The sequence below is a fragment of the Cottoperca gobio genome, chromosome 13, assembly GCF_900634415.1.
Source record: "Cottoperca gobio chromosome 13, fCotGob3.1, whole genome shotgun sequence".
NCBI lineage: Eukaryota > Metazoa > Chordata > Actinopteri > Perciformes > Bovichtidae > Cottoperca > Cottoperca gobio.
The window spans coordinates 21,354,001-21,377,233 of record NC_041367.1 but is presented as its reverse complement, the minus strand read 5'-3'; the positions used below and the strand labels follow the sequence as shown (position 1 = coordinate 21,377,233).

The following is a 23,233-nucleotide window of genomic DNA, read 5'->3' as shown; positions in this document are numbered from 1 at the left end:
TGTATGTAACAAGTACATAATATACTCAAGTACTTAAGTACAAATTCAAGGTACTTGTACTGTGTTATATCATCGCCTGAACTCTGCGGGGGTCACAGGTTGGGATGTAAAGATGTAGCAGTGTGTGTCCATCATCTCTTACTGTTTGCTCAGTGAACATGTTCTTTACCGGCTATCATCACTCATGCACTGTAATAAAGCTGTTTCCTGTGTGTGTACGTGCGTGTGAAGCGTTCCTTCTGGAAAGGCTGCCGTTGTAATGTTTCTGTTACCGCGGCAACACATGCGCCTTATTGACCAGATTCAACGCATTATGATTAAAGGTGCACCGAGTTGCTATGGCAACACTGCGTAGGAGTTGCATAAGAGAGAGAGGAGACCCCAGTGACTCAGTGTGTGTGTGTGTGTGTGTGTGCGTGTGCCTGTGCGTGTGCGTGTGCGTGTGCCTGTGCGTGTGCGTGTGCGTGTGTGTGTGTGTATTACAGATTGAAGCTTTTGACTTGAAACTAAAGGAGGTTTTTATTGTTCTGTAATTGTTCTCTCTTGAGGAACACTCTTTTAATCATTATTCAACCAGGGAGATTTCACACAAAGAGTGTTCAGTTTTCTAACATCGCCTGCTTCACATTCATAGTTAGTCACATTCACACCTGGGAGCTGCCCAGTTTAACCAGACTGCTGCCAGGGGTGGAAGCAGTAGTCGGATCCTTTACTTCAGTAAAAGTGCTAATACCACCCTGTGAAAATACTCCACTACAAGAAAAAGTCCTGCACTCAAAACATTACTTAAGTAAAAGTACGTAAGTATTATAAGCAAAATGTACTTAAAGTATGAAAAGTTAAAGTAGTTATTATGCAGTAAAATGTTCCCAGTGTTTTATTATTATATATGATGTTTCTGGATTAATATTGCTGCTGTATTAATGTGTATATATTTCCTGCTGTAAATGTTTAAGGTTGTGCTCATTATTTATATCCTGTTGGTAGTTTAATCTACACAAAGCATCATATTCTATAAGATCATCATGTTTGTAGCGTCTCTGTCCTGTGAGAACCACGTGTCTTTAATAAGTCATGAGCTCAATAAAACAGCCTGTTTTCAGCTTTATGACAATTGGGGTTGTACCGGTATTGCTATATACTGTGTACATTTGCTTATCTACCTTATTAAAAAACTTGACATAAGTGAGTGTGTGTGAGTTAAAAAGGTACAGACAGGAGTCGTCTTGCGGCGCTGTTGTGCAAATAGAGTATATTTTCGTTTTTAGTAATAATAGGACATTATTGTAAAAGCTCATAGCTGAGGTTATTTTTCATTTAAGAGTTAATTTAACATGCTATAGTGCTGCGAACATGTACACTAACATGCTTTAGTTAAATAACATGTTATACTTACATGCTGTTTTGTTTTATCAGGTTTTTAATTCTGTTCTCATTCCTTTAAGGGTCATTGTTAATGAGCATATTCAATATTCATATTCTTCCTGGTTATTCCTTAATCAGGAACACATTTCATATGTGTTTATAAAGGTTTTTTTTTGCAGCAACTTTTTTTTCTCTCTCTCTATAGATTAAATATGATCAGATGATTGTTTTAGGTCCACATTAAGAACGGCCTTATATAGACTGGACCTGGACTGTGGACACTGAGAGACAAATACTTTTTAAACCCTGTTAGATTTTTGAACACAAGTTGTGTATTTGTGCAAACAGAAAAGGTGGAATCAGAAGCCAACAAATAAATTAAATAAACACATCTTCATTGAAAATAATTATAAATTTAAAATACAATAACATATGAACATTTATAAGAACAAAAAAGAAAACCCATTGTCAGGGAATTCAATTGTAACATTACACAAATAACTATTAAGGATCATGCCGAAGATCATGAAAAGAGGTACAGATATAAATTGCGTAAGTGATTTCAGTTAATAATCTTATAGTTTGCAGGTTTTTTAAATGTACACTTTAACTGAAGAGTTAGAAAGTGAGTAAACTTAGTTTTCTATTTCTCCATTTCGTTTTTATTTGTAGAGAATTTACCAAAATTAAGAAGACAATACATTCTTAGCTATTGCATTGTTTCCAAAATAAATGTTAAATGTCACTGTTACACAGTGTGGCCGTTCTTTTCCAGATGTAAAGTTTTGGACATCATTTTAACATATGTTTTTATACATATTTTTAATTGAAAAAGTGGCACTTTTTTACCCAACTTTATTTGGTTCATTCTTTCAAAACCATTAAGGATAAATAAGAAAAAAAGGGGGTACACAAATACTTGAACTAAAACCATCTTCCTGATTTGTTTTTCCATGTAGTCCTTCAAAGTAATTATCATCTCAGTTTTGAACAGGAGTGGAAGAAGTGTTCAGATCTTTTATATGAGAAATATACCACTGCATTCAAGATCTTTAAAAAATATTAGCATCAAAACATATACTATCAAAAGCACTAAATATGCAGAAAATTAATTACATTATCAGATTTGAATTATTGACACATTCATGTGTTCATCACTTCAATGTTGCAGCTGGTAAAGGTGGAGCTAATTTGAACTAATCTACAGTATATACTGCTGGGTAGTTTAAGGAAGTAGGAAGTAGCATAAAATGGAAATACTCAAGTGGAGGACAAGTATCTCAATATTGTACTTAAGTACAGCACTTGACTGTGTATGTAGTCACCATTTTCACCTGTGGTTTTTGAACTACATTTTGACTGTTTCTTTTACTCTTTTTTACTCTTTATAATTGTGAAACTTTGATATTATGATTAGCTTTACACAATATATAATCACTCTTTCTATTCCCAAAAGTTACTGAATGGTAAAATATAAAAAACAATTCTAGTTCACATCATTGCAAAAAAAAAAAAAAATGTGTTTTCAATATCTAAGACTTTGGAGAAATATAGATTTGTTGGATAGCCTATATATTGCGTACAATGTTGATGTGTACTTCTTTAATCATATCAGTAATACAGAATTTACATGGTAATAGCCATGCCCTCTACCTACAAAAATGTCCCAAAAAACCTTTCCTCCAGGAGCAGCCTAACACTCCTTCTTTAATATAATGCATTACGTCTTTATTGTAGCATTCAGCACTCATAATGTCAATGCCATGTATCTCTAAAAGGAGTTCTATCCTCAGTGCTTTTTAAAATTGCAAAATGACTTATCATTAGATGGCATAAGACCATTTTGACAGCGAGGGAGAGACAGGGAGCGCGCCGTGGTGACGTAAGCAACAGGTGAGTTGGAGCCCATCGCAGACGACTCGTGCCTGCAGTTCTCCTCCTCCCCTCAGCCAGCCGGGAGCGCGTGCTGGTACTGTACATCCCTATGTCCTCACTCACACATGCAGCAACAAACAGAGCTCGAGAGGCTGCACTCACTGCTGCACGAGACTACACTGCAGCATACACGGCTCGTGCCTCAAAACGTAACGGTCAGAAAAGAACGACAGATATAAAGAGAGACGGAGTGAACGGGCAGTCCGGCAGCAAACAAACATCCTTTAGGTAAGAACATGTCCATTTCTTTCTTACATGATGAGATTGTGTATTTGAACGACCTTTACGTGGCATACTGTAAATATGAGTTCGCGTTGAATGGACTGAATGAATGTGTATTCGTTTTAATGTGAAAGTCAGTCAACGTCTAAGTAGCAGATCATGTAGCCTAGCTCCAGGGTAAAGCCAGCGGAGCGATATTGCGCTGGTAAAGGACAATACAGAATACTGTGTTTTCTTTTCCTCACTGGTAGGTTAAATGTCCTTTACATTCTTCTTCTTTTTATCCTTTTAGTCATCTGGCTGTTTCATTGAAATATTGTCAACATCAGGTGCCGTCAGTGTCTCTTAGAGTCTCAACTTGTGGTATTATGTAGTTTATGTCTTTACGCAGGCAGCTAACGTGTTTGTTCCTCAAACTACTGGGAAGTGACAAGTTTGACATTACAAATGAGTGAAATGTTAATAAAAAGACTGGTCATAAGTTTTCGAGTTCGATTATAGTTATCGTCAATATTATTGCGCTTTCAGACTAATTCATGAGGACTGCAGTCGCAAAACATGTATTTCTTTATTACTTAGGTTTTCAAGTATTTCGTCTGTTATCATTACAGCCGCTGTTTGGTATTTTAAGTCTTTCTCTTCAGTTTATAAACAACGACAGAGGCTGCAGTCGTGTCTCAGCAGTTAATGTTGTCACATATGTTAAATGTTCTGTCACTTCAGCTCGAACAGCATTTCTTCTGCAGATGGTTGATTTATAGTGACGTTGTGATTGATTGTGTTTTCTGCGGCTGTTCGACTGAGCAGTGAATCACGTTTCTCACACACAGCCTTATTGTTATCCCATAGATCAATACACAACTACACGAAATCTCAACATTTATTCAACAAGGATCGTTTGTAGTTCGAGTCACGTGGCAGAACATAAGATATATTTATCACCCAGCCAAGGTCAGTTCATAGACCTACAGCTGTGTGAGAAATAATGGGTGGGAATGACAAGGTATGCTCTTGCTTGTATCATCACCACAGGGAGCAGAGATCAAGTGACAAATTGTCAGAAATCCTTGAAAGTCCCAGCTTGAAATCAGGACAAATAGTCACAGTACCACTGCATTTATATGCAGGACGGTTACTCACAGTGCAAGAGTATTATATATATATTTTGTATTTTTAGTAATTTAATCACAATTGACAAACTGATGATAGATTGTCAGAAATCATCAGTGTCTAAGTGTGTCCTCTCAAATCTAGGAGGCAAACAGACATGTCTCCTGATGTCTGAACTGAAGCCTTGCTCAAAAACTGATAAGTTGACGAGTGTAAATGACCATTAAGTGATAGCTGATCAGAAAATGCAGAAATGTGGAGAGGCTTGGACAAGATGCATTTGGCTTTATGGTGCATATACTCAGGATACAAAAATACAGAGGACAAGTAAGGAATGTGACCATCTGACACAGTCCTTTCCAATTCTCATCACTCATGTAGTTGTGTTGCTATACCAAACTATGCCAGTCAAGTCAGCTCAACTCAGGTTCAAGTATGAGCCTACTTGGATCTGCCTAGACATAAAAGTGGCTGATGGTAAGACACTCATTTGTTATTGGCATATGCCGCCTCTCAGTGGTATGTCACGGTTGACTATTGGTGCACCGCTAGATCTTGATCACAGTGTTCTTTCAGCCATTGTACTTTTCCTTTTTGCGCTCTACGATCATATTTTCTTTCTGACATTGTTCTGCTATGCTGTTCAGTACCAGTCACTGTCACTGTCACTGCAAGTGACATATTATTTGAAAACCAAATTGGCCTTATGAACCATATGAATGAATGATGGGGCCAGATTCATTGACTGCAGCCTTGGCAGTCCGCTGCTGTTCTACTGGTTTATGGCACCTAAACACAGAAAGCCACTTATGTTCCACTATCATATACCACTCCCCACTGGCATGTACCAAGTTTTGCATGAAAAAAATAACATTATTGCCTAAAGCTAGCATTAATTGTCAAACTTGTCCAAAGCAACGATTGCTGGCTTGTGTGATAGGCCCGTCTAACATCAGCAACATACCACTCACCATAGGACAAATACAAGAGTGGCACAACATCTATGGGCCAGTGGTGAGTGGTATCTGCCAGTGGTGAGGCAACGAGTGGCATGCTGTTTATAAGTGGCACAGAGCAGTGACATTACCATTATCAGCAGTGGCATATGTCTGGAGGAACTGGTAATTAAAATTAGCCCTACATGTACCAGCTGTACATGCTATGAAAGATGTATCAATGATAATGATCCAGTAATATATTATTCTGAAATTGTGCCATTCTCCACAATGATTCCTTTTACGTTTGGCACTATATGTTGATGCTCAAGCTTTTGTACATTTACTTCCACCACTACAGGATTCAGGTGTCAATTTTTGAAATGATTAGTCCTGAATTTGCAAAGCTATTCTGGCTTGTGATCCTCTTAGGGGTTTTGAATGTTGTGTGTTGTTTGTTTCCTGGTTTTATGTTACCACTCATATATATGTCCATAAGACAGATAATTGACATTTCACTTGTTGGCTATGAAAGATAATGAGCACAATGGCATTGTGTGATTATAGGCTCCCTAAAAAATTGTCCACAATTGGATTGTATGGAAACAGTGACACGTGTACACACACACACACAGCCATACTACTCAGGTCCCACACACCTGGAACAGACGTCATGTAAACACAGACAGGCGGAGAGCGTCATGATGCAACAGCTCCTCTACAGCTACAAGTCATCAGAGAAACTAGTGTTCACGTCTTGCTGAGCCCCCCTGTGTTTCTGTGTGACGTCACTGTTGCTCCATCCTTTAAGGGAACAGCACAGCAGACAGTGGTGTGCAGTGATGCTGAACTTACAACATCAGTGATTCAAATGAAGACACCCTCACAATTGAAAACAGAAGCAGAAGATTTTTCGAAGTTTAAGTATCAATCATATATGTGAATATACAGTTTGTCATTTGCACGGTTTTAAACATGATGCATCTGACATTGTTCTCTGTCTGCTTCATCTTTTTAGTTTCATCAGAAAGACCCCTGAGATAATTTCATTAGTGCGCACCACTAGAGCTGCACCTGAATGAAACATTTGTGTACAATGACGCAGTGGGAAAGAAAGGCAGATGATTAGACTGACACAGAGTTTGAATCGTGGCCTCCTTGGCTGATGATTTGAGAATCATCAATGTTTAGACAGATCTTTGTTATTGACATAATGATTATCTTTTGTAAAATATCATTATTTTGTGTTGCGTTATCAGGTCAAAAAAGGTTTTTGAAACTCAGTCGCAGCTTTGTTACTTTTATATTTTATTTTATATTTATATAAATATTTTTAAAGAAACAAGCAGCACTGCTTCTGTGTTGTTGTTTGGCCGAACAGTTACACAACTTTTCATGCTGTTAATTAACTGTGAAGGCAAAAGGTACAGCAGTGACTTTAGACCCTTTGAACAATGACTGTGAATCCCTGTACAGCTAATGATGAGCACTGCCTGTTGATGCTGTCTCCATGCTTTATAGCCTTCTGAAACCTGATGAACTTCTGGAAAGATGCCTTCTTGAAGGATAGTTTGGGTGTTTATTGCTTTGGGAAATATTGCAATACGCATAATGCCATCAAACACATGTTGAAAAGAGAGAGCTTAGCCTCAGGTGGGTTTCTGTCTCTCATGTCTGCAGCACAGCAGCTTGGATTGAATTGTCTTGCTTGAAGGCGCAACAAACTTCCCAGCTGTCTGGGGAATCAAGTTGACCAAACAACGTTCTGACCTTCTGACTACTGACATGTCCACAGACAAAGGTTTAGTAGGATGTGTATTTTTATTTTGACTGTAGTTTTTCTCAAAGGAAAATCAGTAAGAAACAAAAGTAAACAAATATTAATACCGTACGAGTTATAGACAGATTTTGAGCCATACAGTTGGAATTGAAAGCCCTCAGAATCAGAACTCTCTTGTGCATTGTTTAGCATATAAAAGTTGCTTTTTAATTCTTGTTTTAATATTCTGTACAAGTTAATTAATTTTTTAATTTTTCTTTATTTTTTACTGTGAATGAATATTCCCACAGACTGACAGAAATCCCAGTCTAGCAGTAGAAAGCAATGAAATCCTCCTGATATGGGTCATTTCCTTCTCACTGAGGCTGTTCAGTCGCTGTCTGATGACAACATGTAACCAGCAGTTATAGGAATGAATCAAGATGTTGGTTGGCTCATTATTAATCTACCAAGACTCATTAACATAATTGCTGATACATGCTTCTTGATAACGTGATCGTGCCCTCTGCTGTCGGGTCTGTGTTGAGACAGAGAAAAACAAATGCCAGAAGAGCAGTGCTGAGAAACCCTGACTGGACTGTGAAAAGAAAATATCAGTTTTATATTTGTTGTAAGTTTGTGTGTGTCGTTTTGTTTATTTAGTTTCAAAGACAAATGTTGCATTTGTTCGAGACTAAATCGGTGATAAACCAAATTAGCACATGGCCGGCTGTCATCAATGCTGTAAAAGCTAAGCAGTGAAGTCAGTGGGTAGGTGACCTTTAGTGCCTCTAATAACTGCTGATGCAACAAGAAGACTGTTGATGTCTATGCAGAAGATTTGACCTTCCTTTCCAGAAGAGTTTAGGTTGTTGATGTTGATCAACATGTGTCCTGGTGCAACTCACTCGCCAGACAGAACGTTAATGTTGGACAATTCTCCAAAAGAATTATGTTTAGTGACAACGTTTCTTTTAAGATCAGTGCCAACAATTAATTATTCCTGCAATATCAGGACAATATCCTGTCAACTTACTTTTGATCAGCCAAATAAAACGATGTGGTTGTTGTTGGGGAAAGATTGTCATTGAAAATGAGCAGTAGCTATAAATGCTGTGATACATTAACATTGGACAATTGTTGTGCTATTTATGTATATTGTATCTGTCTCTAACAAATGAACATTAAATGAAATGAAATACTTCACGTCTACTTTTCTGCTTTGGCTTTGCACCAAAATCTACTAAGACATTTAGAGCGTTGTGCAGGCTTGTGTGTTTTCTATTAGTTTACATATTTGTTTTTATACTAATTTATCACAATTTTGTACACAATATTGACAATAACTGTGACACTTGAAAAATGCTATTGATAAAGTTAATAACACAAATCTGATAACATTGTGTAGGTAATCCCTTAAATCATTTATATTTCTTTCTGTTCTTGCTTTGTCTTCCTCACCCAACGCTCCAAACACAAATTAGAGTAATTCATTTGTCCAAAAAGAGACAAAACGCACAATAAACAAAGTTAAAGATGAATTTGACTGATAGCATTGTTTATTTATTTATTTTTCTCTACATATAGCGATAATATTATTATAGTGAATTATTTTGGCCATGATAATTGTGTAATAAAATCTGAGAATCTTGTGACAGCACTATTTTGTACATAACAAATGACTATACTATGAAACTTTCACATGAGCACATGTTGTTATTGTTAGCTATGGTGTGATGTGTTGGATAGTGAGTGAACAGCAGAGGGCTGATCGGTCTGCATACAGAGGGCTGCATTGTCTTATGGGTACCGTCTCCCCTGCTCTCTGTCCCGCTCGCCATCTATCTAATATCTGCTTCATCTTTTGCCTCCACGTTGTCTGCACATATTTCTTTCTCCTCTAATGTTGTGTGTTTTGCTGCATCATCTCACTCACACTCACACTCACACTCACACACACACACACACACTCACACACACACTCACACTCACACTCACACTCACACTCACACTCACACACTTGAACTGTACAGGCAGGCAGCCTCTAGCAGTGTGTATTCAGTATTGAGCTCTGTGATTGCTTTTTTCCTCACCACCGGCCCTCCTTGTTTTACCCGGGCAGTCTGCAACCAATCACATTCAGCTCCAGGTTCTGCTGCATCGGTATCTCTGGCAAAAAGAGCTGCGTGTTGGACGGCAGTACCTCATTAGTGTATTTACTTCTAGCTTGTGTCATTTGATATACAAAGCAATAAGCTGAGGAGCTCTCTTGTGTATAGTCCCATTAAGAATTCCCCTGTTAACTTTTACTGAACAATATATTTAAAACTGTTTTGGGAATTCACATATTTATTTATTTCTCAGCACTGCCCTGCTTCATATTCATACATCTAATACTCAAACCCAAGGGGATCATTAAAGATTAATCTAATCTTGTGCATAATCACATCCTGAAACCACAGTTGAGCAGCTCCACAGGAGCAGCAGGGACTTGTTCCCTGGTTTAAATGGCACTCCACAATCTCTCTGGGGATTCAAAGCATTAACAAGCTGCTGCTGTCACTGTTGGAGAAAACCTGGTTTGCAAATAGAAGTTGTTACAGTGCTGTTTAGCTGACGAACCGTGTTGTGTTCATCAGGCGTTTTCTGTCAATCGTTTGCTAAATTAATCTTGTGTGCTCGAGTCACCTTTTGTTGTTTGTTGTTATTTTCCCTTCTTGTCCTGAGATGACTGCAGTGAGTGAGACCGAGATAAACACATAAGTTATGGGTATTATAATCACAGTATTTACATAAAAACGCACAGGCACATAACTGAAGACACAAACATTATCATTGTCATTTACTGTAATTTATTCCACATGGACCAATTAAATTAGATACGCACACACACACACACACACACACTCTTCTGCTCTCAAACATAATGTCAGTTTTGTGTTTGTGTCAATTGAAAACACCTTCAAGAATTATGTATATATATATATATATATATATTGGTTAAACCTGGAGTAGAGCTGAAATCAGATTATTAAATACATGTTTTATTAATAGAGATATCTTTCTTCTTACTCTGACTTTGAAACGTTTGGATTGGTTTGTGGTTTTGCAATGTTTGCATAGCATTGTACCTCACCAGCTGGTGTGTACAGGAATCGGGTCATTCATATTGTTCAAGTTGCATGAGGGTGTCCCTCACTTATATGGTTGTGCTCATTTTCACTGCAGATTATGGGCTTGTTTTACGAGCTTGCATCATATTGCAGGTTTTAATCTTGTGTCCAGTACCTGGAACCTTCTGTAAATACTGAAGTCCTAACTGATTTAATAAGCATCCAAAATGGTTTCCCACAAATATAAACACTTTCTTTGTACTCCTGTACAATCTAAAGACAGACAACTTATAATACAACTGCCCTGCTATAAATTCTACCTTTTTTATTATGTTTAGTTTTGGTTGACATAGTCAGAAATGTGTACTTTAAATTCTATGTTTATCATTTAGGTCATAATTAAAGATGGTGTTGTACTGGACTACATTATACAGAAAGGTGTATTAGAAACACCTCAATATAATGCAAACATGTAACTAAATGAACACCTTCATGACTGTCAAAAGAAAGAAACCCTCAACATTATTGGCATCATAAAAGCAGACTGTATGGCAGAGCAGTTGTATTAGATACTGGGCTCCAGGATGCAACCGTTGTGGTAGCACATGCAATCAAGGATCTGTCAAATGCGACAAAACATTTTCATTGGTCGCACCGGTGCACCTGACATTTAGCAGGTCTGTCTCTGTGTTTTTGCAATATCCAAATTGCAGGAGGAGCAATATTTGTTAAAGGCAAAACATGATGTCACAGCCTACACTTCGTATTCTACAAAATCTAAGTTTTGTACGAATCCTCGCAAAAAATCCGACCATGATCATTTTAATATTATTATATGATCTATATATTATAATATAATAAATATTATTATATTATCACTCCCTCCAAAATTGTGAGCCATATTGCCACTGCGTCAATCAAAATAGTCGCAATTAGATATTTTTTCAAAATCACTCAAGCCCTACTGTCGGCTTCCTGGATGAGGCAAGAGAACAGTCCACGTGTATAGGTGCCATATTGCCAGTTGTAGCCTGCTCAGCCCTGTCAGTTTATGATTTCATTCTTGCCGGGGACACGAGGCAGTGGTGATCCTGTCGGATGTAATGGAGCCGAACAGGCAAGAGAAACATGACAGATTGCTAACCTGTTCTCTACCCAGCTGCCTCACTTCCCCACATCACCCTGAGATGGAGATTGTGATGACGTGCCTTTATCGTTTTGTTGTGGCAGTGTTGCTACAGGTTCCACTAAAGATTGAATATGGAAGCCTTGAATTCTTTGTTTTTAATAGTTTTATTAAATATTGAAAACTGACTTATCGTGGGTTTGTGGTTAGCCCAGCCTGCTGTTGGTGCATTGCAGTTTGTGAACTGCTGAGTGGGCTGTTTGATGCCAGAGAGCTGCTTCTGATATGAAAATATAAGCTGGCACTTAGGATCAAGTTTTAACATCTCAAAGAAAAATGACACTGATGGAAATTCTTTCCAGACTGATTCGAAGTAGAGATAAATGAGGCCTCATAAAAGGCTGACTGGTTCCTTACATCAAGATGAATTCTCCTTAACTGCTGCAGTCACACGGTTTGTTAAGCTACGTTAGATAATGAACCTGGAGCCTCACACCTCACTGCTCCGCTTAACCTGAAGGAACCTTTGACTTACTGGCACCACAACAGTACAGACCTACAGCACAAAGAACTTTCCAGGGGAGGTTTCTGCTGGGGTGCTGTGGAGATGAGACAGACCTGCCTGTATAAGACAAGCAGCACTTTGGACGGCTTTAATGGCCACAGCACACCTGGCTAGAACCAGAGTACCTTCATAGAAACTCTACATATCACAAAATACTTTTATTTTTTCTTATTTGTTGAAGTCAATGAGGCTCTGGTGTCAGCTAAATGTGTGGAGTATTTGTATAACATACATTTGAACCCTGATTATGCTTTGTAATAATTGCTGCCTATTATATATGAAATGCCAAGAATAGTTCTGAAGTTCAAACCTGTTTTAGTAAACAAGTATTTCTTATGTTAACTTAGCACGATAGATGGATATATTGATCTGTTAACGTTCTTCTTTGTATCCGACCCAAATAGAGGAGCAAGGCACACTTTCTTCACTGAACACTTTCTCAACAATCTGTCCTTTTGGAAAAGTAGAACAAAGTTTTTGGAAAAAACTATTTTCTTGTTTTCCTGGGTCAGTACTCCACAATGTAGGGCTACTTTGCAACTTGTAATTAAAATGTGTAAATGTTATCAACCAGTGAACTATTTGGCATTCTGTCCAAATTATGTTATTATTATTATTATTATTATTATTATTATTATTGTTGTTGTTGTTGTTCTCTTGTGTTCAGCCACAGCAGCAATACTGTTATTGTTTTCAGGTGTGTAGATGAGATCAAAATGATGGCTTAGTTGGACGATGGGTGTGGCCTGAACAAGGGCGCTGGAAGTAGCGGGGTAGAAAGTGAGGACATTGTTTTTATTATTAAAAAGATTTCCAACAGTAACAAATAAAAATAAACAGGGGTCTGTGCTTAATACTTATTGTTTAAATGTAATTTGACTTGGCTCAGTGGTGGTGTATGAAAAAGACAAGTGTTTGTAATATTGGATTTAGAATTGTTCAAAACACCTTAGTGTTCTCGTGGGAGGGGATGCACAGTACAGGAGGTTGTCTGAATATCAACGCTCATCCTTCAATCCCTTCACAAGCCTGACAGACACTGGAGATGTTGTCAAGGGCATCATGATGACAACCATGTTTCTTTCTTTGATATTTGTGTATCAGAGTGCGCACACATTTCAGGTGTGTGTGCTTCCGTTTGTGTATGTTCTGTCATTGAATTTGCGGTTGTTGTTGTTGTTGTTGGGCATTTCTGCTTTTATTGATAGTGACAGCTTAGAGAGAGACAGGAAGGGCAGGGGGGAGAGAGGGGATGACGTGCAGCAAAGGGCCCAGGACTGAACCCGGGCCGCTCTGTAAGGACTCAGCCTTGAAACATCGGGCGCATAAATAACAATTGAGTATATTTATGTCTATGTATTTCTTTCTTTTTTTACAAAGTTAAGAAAGCAATGTTTAAGTCGAGCCTGATGTTGCCTTACATACGTACAATAATGATCCAGTCACTTCCAGAGCGAGGCATACAGCTTATTAATTAAACATGGTACATCAACATCTGTACTGTAAAATTAGGATCGGAGCATCACTAGTGTGTACACTAGTGTTACTTGTTTAGAGGTGCACATATGGCAGGGTTCCCACCTCTCCGTCTGTCCGTTTCCCTGTCGGTGTGATGTACCAGAGGACATCCCACACTGAGATCAGAGCAGTGCTGCCTGTCTGAGTCTTTGTCAAACATGGATACTTACCTGCGTCATGTCGCTCCTGTAGCGCTGCATTGGTTCAGTGGTTACAGCTGTTGGCTCACAGCTTCAAGGACCCAGGGCTCTGCATAATGTTTTTTGTGCTCTGTGTGTTTGTTTGGGTTTAAGGTGTGAATGTAATTGTCAGTTAGCAGGATAGCAGACATTGGATAGCAGGATCTCCCACAGCGTAAAATAGCAGAGGCAGTTTGCCTCGTCTGAATAAAGACTGCTACCCCTTTAAACTAGATGATTACACTTTTATGAAATACAACATTGACCTTCACAGAGAAAAGAGCAGAGTCACTATATCACACAGTAAATGCGAGATATTTAAACAGTGAGTGTCATGTAGTTCCTAAACTGACCGCAAGATGAGATGTGTCCGGATCTGACAGACAGACACCATTGCAGATTACAACAAATGATTGATCACATTTTAGTTTGACTTCACTGCTAATCAGAGCAACATGTTGCAATTTTGGGAACATGAAAACATTCAGAGTTTTTAGAAGTTGGGAGAAGTAGATGTAAATGGCTCAATCAGTCAGCCAGTCAAACACCAGTCTGAAGTTTGATAATCACAAGCTGGACACCTGGTTTACATGAGGCACCACGTTGATTTTAATTTTTCTTTGATTTTAATTTTTCTTTCCAACACAGTGTTTGCAGGTCTGCAGATAGTTTGCTCTCTGTGCTCCTGTGATAAAATAAAACTCTGCGTAGGCCTCTAATTTCAGAGGTTATGACATGTTACTACAGCAGTTTGGTTAATGGTTATGTTTTTCTTCAGATGATAAATACCCCCACTGCTGCCTCATTATATGATGAAACACTGGCCACATAGTCAGAAACCATTAATCTTCTATGGCACCTGTAATGGACAAAAACATGTGTTTTTCTTTCCATCTCGTTGCTGCATAATGGGTTCATCACTGTGAATAATAAAGAAGTTAATATTTATACTTGTTTTGAATTTGAAGATTTGAATCTTCTGTTATGTTGCTCAGAAAATATACCACCCACAACATTAGTGAAAGGCTGCTAACAGCACTTAATATATTAATTATACACATATATATATATATACATACACATATATATATACATATATGTATGTATGTATATATATATATATATACACGTATATGTATATATATATATATATATACACGTATATGTATATATATATATATGTATATATATGTATATGTATATATATGTATGTGTATATATATATATGTGTGTATATATATATATATATATGTATGTGTATATATATATATATATATATATATATGTATGTGTATATATATATATATATATATGTATGTGTATATATATATGTGTATATGTATATATATATATATATATATGTATGTGTATATATATATGTGTATATATATATGTGTATATATATGTATGTATGTAGTATCTTGTATTGTGTATATATATATGTTGTCTGTTGTATATTGTATCTATGTGTTCTCTGTGTTTCTGTGTTTTCATGGTACATACTTTTTCTATTCTCTTTCATCCTCCATTTCTTGTTCTCTGTCCCTCTCCTTCTCTTTTTTTTACTCTCTTCTCTCTGTTTTCTCTTATCTCTCTCTCATCCCTCTCTCTCCCTATGCCCTTATCTACATATCTATCTTCATATGTTATCTCTCTCTCCTCATCTTCATCTCTCTCTCATATTTCTCTGTATATCTATCTCCCTCTTCTCTATATCTTTTGTGTTCTATTCTCTCTCCTATCTATATTTACGTTATACTATATATATATATATATACATAGATACATAATACATATATGTGTTATATGTATATACATATATGTGTATATAGATATATATATATATTACATATCTACATATATATGTATATTGTAAAAAGGATTTACAACATCTTTTCACAATCTGAAGAATAAAGCATTAGTGAAGCTTTACTAACATTTAATAACGCCTCATAACATCATACAGCAACACCTTCAACATGTACGGAGGGAAACGTGTTTACATGAGTTTCAGGAAGGGATGTTTTGTGTTATGTGTCATTGTTGGTTAATATATATAAATATACCTATAAATACACATGCATAAATAGAAAAGTGTGTCAACAGCTGACCTCTGCTGACTGTGTCTCTCTCTATAAAGAGCTGGCTGAATAATGTGCTGTCCAGTCATGTAGTTTGATGTCAAGCTGCTAAAGTAGTGGCCAGTTTCAGGCTGTTCACAGAGGAAGAGGAACACTGACAGATGGAAGAAAAACTGAGATTAAGACGATTAGTGAGAGACAAAGTTAGGTAGCGAAAAAGACAGATGGACAGAGAGAGAATGAAAGGGTAGATGCACAAAGACTAAGGAAACAATACAGATAGAGGACCTTCTGTAGCAAAACCACCTTCTCTTGTTTGGAAGTCTTATCATGTGCTATATTTGTCTGTTCTCTCACTTCATGGACAGCAGGGTTTTTTTAAAAACTTTCTCAGCATAAATTTAACAGAAAGTCCTTAAAGTGTGTCACCACCTGTCATGCATCTGACCTACTTAGGGTCAGACGCAGTGAAAGTAAAGATGTACACTAGTATTGACAGGAAAAAATAGACATTCATCAGCGGAAACAAAAAAACTTTTATCAGGTGTGGATTAAGAGACACTTGGTGCTTAAACACATATTGGTTATGTTCTATTGTATAAGCCCTTCAAAGACAATCTGGCTGAAGTGAGACATTTATAAAAGCTCCCTCCATTATCATCATACACGATGGAGACAAAGAACTTTGCCTTACATCACAAAAATGATGTGAACATCAATGAGGAAGTATGCATTAAAACATGTTGTAATAAATGTCTCTGCTGTGATTTGAGCCAGAGCTGACATCAGCTGGACCAATTTTAATTAACCCTGCCTGTGCACTTTATGACCCCAGCACCAACTCGGTGACAAAACAGCTGTCAAGATTTAAAATCAGGTAAACAAGTTCACCTTTAATGTGACATCCTGATACGCTCTACATATTAAATGTTCAGAGGGAGCAGGTAGACGTTGTGTGTATAGACTTTGATGGAAGTAGGTCAATACATTAAAAAACAGTGAACAGTGAAAACCTCTGAACTGAGAGGCCTAAGCAGAGTTTTATTTTCTGACAGAAGCACAGAGTGCAACATATCTGCAGACCTGCAAACACTGTGTTGGAAAGACCTTGCAGGGTTTCCTCCCAGGGAAACATCCAAGTGGACAAAGTACCAAATATAACAGTAAATAAAATGTAGGACTGTAATTCCAAAATAATTCCAATATGTTTAGAGATTAAATAATTGCTTGATTAATCAAATTGATTTATTGTTTTATTCATATTTCAAGCCAAAATGTCAAAGACCTCCAGTTCCTTAAATGTGATGTCTTGATGTTTGTCTTTCATTCATCATAGTAAATAAAATATCTTTAGATTTTGGACTGTTGGTTGAATAAAACTAACATTCTGAATACATTACTTAAATAATCGGTGGATTAATCAATAATGAGAGTTACAGCGCACAAAAACCAACATGTCATAAACTAGTACAACAAATACCACCGTAAAAGGACAGTACGTAATGTTACCACTTTTACAGATACATTTAGCTTTGCAGTTAAAGCACAAACACGATTACAGATGGACACAGAAGTGAGAAGAGTTGACAGTAACAGGTTTGCAGTGGATTATCAACCCTTTGAATTCAATGTGAGTCCTGTGCATCATGAATGAAACTAGAAGCGGAGACATTTGGTTGGACAGCGATCAGACTTCTGCTTCTTGTTAATGGTCGAGGTCAGCCGGCCTCCTGTCACTTGTTTGGAGGTCATGACAGAATAATGCAAAGATTTAATCTCTTATTTAAACTGAAATCTTTACTGTATTACATAACCCTTCAAAACTTCCTAAATATGTCTCTCAATCTGCTTTTATTAACAGTTTTTCTCGGACCTACTTTATTTTCTTCTAGTTATGCCTCCCATTTCCATAAGTCCCTTTCACAATCACAGATAAGACCTGTCTGCAGGCTGACGACCTTTTTTGTCTGAGACTCCACATATCTTGCCTTTTTTATGTTGGTATGCGTTTTCTTTTTCTCTCTTCTGGTGTATTTCTCTCTTCCTGTATTTATGTGTCTCTTATATTCCTTTATGCTGTAGTCTCAGTCTAAAATGCATTAATTTATCCTGAGTGTGTAAAGAGAGTCCTCTGCGTGTTACCCTGCAGAATACGTGTGATTTTAGTGCATAACAGCTTTGATGACTCCTGATGTCTCCCTCTTTTATTACTCCATCTGGCTCTTTCTTGTTTATTACCCCACCACATTCATCCTTCCCACAGCAGTAATAATAACATATCTGATCTCACAGTTGCCATGGCAGCCGCGTGGATGTTTGAATTGACCCGGTCGACTTCAGTCACAGAGACTGAAAACAACGAAAGTGACCAAAATGAATGGCAAGCCGTAGATTAGGATTGTGTTGGACCAATTAAATGGATAATTATATACCAAAATAAAATAGAAGATTATTTACAATGACAGGGATTCGGATCAAATATAATAATAGCTGAATAGTCATTGAAAAGTAAATGTCTAGGTTATCTACAGAAGAATATATGCATAATAGAGTTTTAGTGGCACTGACGGTAGCAGTGATGATGGCACATATTTGACACTGATTTGCTAAACAAATTGGCAGCTTGATTATCTGTTATATAAATCAGTCTGTTTTAAATAAAACTGCCATGTCCTTTTATTGACTGTTTCACGTTAGAGGTCTTCTCTGGTGCAAAAAGGATCTGCAACCGTTGTTGACTCAAGAATCAAGTCATTTCAAAAACTAGAGTGTCATTCTAGTTTTCAGCCAAGGCCAATGGTGCATTCACTTGCTCTTATGGTCCAGTTTCCCGGGTTGGGAAGTCGTTCTTCAGACTGTGTTCTTGAGCTTTAAGTCGTAATGTGGATACAACATGGATGTTACAAAGAAGATGTGTTCTATTTTATTGCTCAGAGCCTTCAAGCTAACGTTTACTTTCGTCCAACATGTACGCCATTTATTGTACCAACATTGATGCCAACTTTCTGAGTTGTTTCTTTCTTTTTCCGATTATACTGACACCACATGAATGCAGCACAAATGCCCTATCTTGCAATGTGAACAAAGTGACACGTTATGCATTTACCTGTCCCGTGAATCATATCTGCTCCAAAATGTAATGGGTTCTTCCTTGGCCCATGCTTCACTCTTCCACCAAGTTTCAGGAAAATCCTGCCAGTTGTATCTAGTGGTACGCCTTCCGAACAAAACACTAGAAGGTCGGGAGTTCAATACCAGGCTGCCACCACTGTGCCCCTGAACAAGGTACTTAACCCTGAGTTGCTCCAGGGAGACTGTCTCTGTACTTAGTTCACTGTAAGTCGCTCTGGATAAGAGCGTCTGCTCAATGACCTGTAGTGTGATGTTTACTAGCTCTACTCTTTGGTCTGCCATCATTTTAGAGCTGAAACAATGAATCGATTAACTGTAAACAATCAATAACAATTTTGATTATTGATTCATTGTTTTAAATCACTTATCAAGCAAAAGTTCCAAAAAGTATATTTTTCCAGTTTCTCAAATATGAAGATTTGCTAACTTTTTTGTTTTGCACTGTAAGTCGGACAAAGGAAACAATATCAAGACGTCATAAGTTGGCTACTTGCAGCCCTAATTCTTTTTACGTTTTAATTTTTTTAATCAAATTTACCAAATTTGTGATTATCTTGATGGGATGAAAATGTTGCACAGCTTAGTGTGACAGCTACATTTGTTTTACGTATTCAGATTGACTGTTGGTCCTTGATGTGACGTGTAAACTGTGATGGGATGTTGCACTGACTTGTAGCTGATTTGGTGATGGATTGGCCTGCTTCTCTGGTTGGCTAATTGCTTGTTGATTGTTGTGTGGCTGTGGTATTTGGTTCAGTGGAGCAGTGGATATGGAGCTGTTGCATAACTATTCGACAGCTGCTGCCGCTGCTGTCGCTGCTGCTGCTGCTGCTGCCGCTGCTGCTGCCGCTGTTGAATAGTTAAAAGGACAGCTTTAAGAAAACGGCCTGAATCCTTTTTGGAGAAATATTAATACCTTTTGTCAGTCTGTGTGACAGATATCAATAAATATAACATCCAAAGGGAAATCGTATGAAGCAGTTAAAACTCCAACAACACTTGTTATATAAAGAACAATTGTCAGGGTCATCAAATAACACTTTCACATTATTAACCAGCCAAGTCAAACTTAAACTGTTTAATCAGAAAATGATGGAGGATGTCCACCATGAGCAGCATGCAGTTACTAACCAGGTGTTGCCACAGATAGAGCGAGGAGAGCTTCTAATGATAACTTTTATTATTGATTAATCTATAAGTCAATTCATTATTTAGTTTATAAAATGGAAATACCAGTAATAAAGAAATATTTAATTCAAATAGCTTGTGTTGTGTGTGTACACAAGTTAGACATCACCTGAGCAGATGCATGTTGTGTAGAATCACACAGCTTGTGTATTCACAATTATATCAGATGTAGGTCAGTGTGTATTTCTGTGAGAGTATCTGTATCTTCTGGGTTAGTTTAAGCAGGCCAGGACTACACACACACACACACACACACACACACACACACACACACACACACACACACACACACACACACACACACACACACACACACAGTCCTGCTGAGTCTGGTTTTCCTATAAATACATGTTATATTGATTCAAATTTTCGTCTCTCCCTCTAGGTGAAGGTGGCCAACAGTCCTGCCTTTTCTTCATCCATCCTCTCTCTCTCTCTCCCTCTCCTGTTCCTCCTCCTCTCTCTCCCTCTTCTCTCTCTCTCTCTCCTGTCCTTCCTCCCTCTTCCCCCTCGCTCTCCCTCTGTCTCTGTGATGCCGGGCTGTGGGTGAGTGTATGCCTGTGACCAGACTGAAGCTGGGGAAGCTAAAGGTGGTGCGGCGGCAGCTGCTGCAAAGGTACAGAACAGCACACAGCGCCATCACTGCCAGTCACTGATGATGCCTACACCCTAATGTAATGGAGATAGGTTGCAGTCATCAGTTTTCATATGAATTCCCATTTCTTTGAAGACAGCACTTGTTAGTAACTGATATTTAAAATGCACTGCAATTTGGAGTAATATAAGAAGAGACCACTATCCACCATAAAATAAGAAAACCAAACAAAGAAAAAACACTTTATACCCCCCTACTAATGGAGTCCAGCCTTGCAGTTAGTTTACGGTTTGTGAGGTTTTGAGGTCTTTTGCCACCATCGTAGCTGAATATGATTTAATTTGTTTTAAATGATCAGAAAATACCGTTGCAAAAATCAACAACTCAGCTGAATTATCTCTCTAGGACAAACAATGTCCTGGTTACTCAGGATGATCTACAAACTTTGCTGTGTGCTCTTTTCATGGAGAAGTGTTTGCTCTGATGTAGGACAGCCTGCTGTGTGTCTGCACAGAAGGATGCGTCACAGTGCTTCAGTACAGAAGTAGCCTGAACGCATCATCTGAAGAGGGCTATTTTCTTATTTTTGGTATGACTACTGTACGTTTATGAGTTAAATCCAGTATCAAATCTGATTATTAATTATTATTGTATATGAACAACTACTTGCCAATAAAGCTTATTATTTGATTCACACATTTGTGACTAAAATTAAAAGTAACTAAAAATAATAACCAAATAAATAATAGTTTTAAATGGCAGCCTCATGTACAGCCTGTAGATGCAAACTGAAATGATCAGAAGGTCAGTCATTTTGATAGTTTACATGTCTGACACACTGAACCTCCAGATGCAGCCTTCTTACTTTTACACACTTTATTTTTACAAGCTGCATGTGTCAAACACTGGAGGCTGATTCAGAACCATTAGGTTGCTTTAATTTAGATTAACGTAGAGATTCCTGGAACTGACAGGCAGCTTAATGAGTTCACGAGATGCACTTCCACTCTGTTGGACCAATCGAATGACAAAACACATTTCAGATCAAAGCCATCAGTGATGCCTGACAGTCAGCACCTGCTGAAACTTAGCAGGTGCACATTGCAAATCAAAAACCATAAGGAGAGAAAGAAGGTTATATGAGACTATTTAGCCTCAGACCTCAGTGAATTGTATCAACCGGGACTTTCATAACAATTTCCTCTAGTTTTCAGTGCTCTACACCCAGCTCTAATAAAACACGCAATTGTTGTTTTCCAGAATTCTTTATCTTTAATATATCTACAATGTTTTTAGGTAATATGTTGCTACATGTCCTAATGTTCTATTCAGGTCACTGATGTTTACCTTATTAGTAATTCCTACCTGACTGTCCCAGGTATGAACACCAGCCGTTTGTCTCCTGCCTGGCCGGCCTCTATGGTTGCCAATGGAGAAGATACCAAAGAGCCCGCGCACAGCCAGGAGAGTGCTGCTGCAGCAAGGTACACACACACACACACACACACACACACACACACACACACACACACACACACACACACACACACACACACACACACACACAGCACCATCTATAAACAGTGAGTTGAGTTTGGTTAGTTTGCTGATCGTGCAGAGAGTATTGATTTCTCAGACGTTTTTCGTACGTCCAGCCTGCTGACTCAAACAGTCAGTTACTGCTTTCCCCTGAAAAATATGAGCACATATATACTCTGTCAGCTTGTTTTAAAATATACTGCTTCCATATGCATTTGGCAATACGACTGACTTCCTCTGTATCTGCCAGATTGTCTAGCATCAGAAGGCCAATTATGACTATAAATCACTTTAAACTTTAAACTTTGTTACTTATTAAAATAATGAATTTCTCTAGGTAGAAGTAGGTAGTTTGGTGAGACAAGAAACATGGCGTGTGTGTGTGTTACAGGTGGAGTGTGGCAGTTTTGGCCTCCTGATCCTCACCTTCTTCCTGAGTTTTTTATTCCTCTATTTCTGGAGTGAAGCTCAGAACGACTACATCGACTTTGACTGGTGGGTAACAGCACAGACATGTTGGCACACGCACACACACACACACACTCATTGGTTGAATTGAGTGTTTTTCGTGATGATTGTAGGATGATTCTTGGGGCATTTGTGGTCATTGTGATGGGATAAGATAGATAAATAGGGAAAAGCTGTGCAGCAGTTGCAATACAAAGTGGGGAAAGTGCAAATACAAATAATGCAAATATTGAAAAAGAATAAAGATAACAGTAAGGTGCAAATAATAATTATAATAGTAATAATGATTCAAAAACGACTTCATGAAAGAAAGGGAAAGGAAAGGAGAGACCCTGCCCGGAGGAAGCCCGGGGCCCCCGTTTGGAGCCAGGCCCAGAGGGAGGGCCCGACAGCGAGCGCCTGG

The 23,233-nt window shown here is 38.0% G+C and overlaps 1 protein-coding gene across 5 annotated transcripts in view; it reads left to right on the top strand.

The window, feature by feature from the left end:
* The first annotated feature begins 3,252 nt into the window (after positions 1 to 3,252).
* gdpd4a (glycerophosphodiester phosphodiesterase domain containing 4a) overlaps positions 3,253 to 23,233 on the top strand; it is a 42,878-nt gene continuing 22,897 nt past the window's right edge. For 4 of the 5 annotated variants that reach the window (XR_003833306.1, XM_029446760.1, XM_029446758.1 and 1 more), the window contains exons 1-4: positions 3,253 to 3,528; positions 20,614 to 20,844; positions 22,202 to 22,307; positions 22,754 to 22,857. Coding sequence is in view for 4 of the 5 variants with exons in the window: in XM_029446760.1 (XP_029302620.1) it covers positions 20,783 to 20,844; positions 22,202 to 22,307; positions 22,754 to 22,857 (272 nt within the window). In the remaining variant the exon portion in view is untranslated. Of the gene's footprint in view, positions 3,529 to 19,075; positions 19,194 to 20,613; positions 20,845 to 22,201; positions 22,308 to 22,753; positions 22,858 to 23,233 lie in introns of those variants that run through there. The other variant, XM_029446759.1, reaches the window with a different exon arrangement.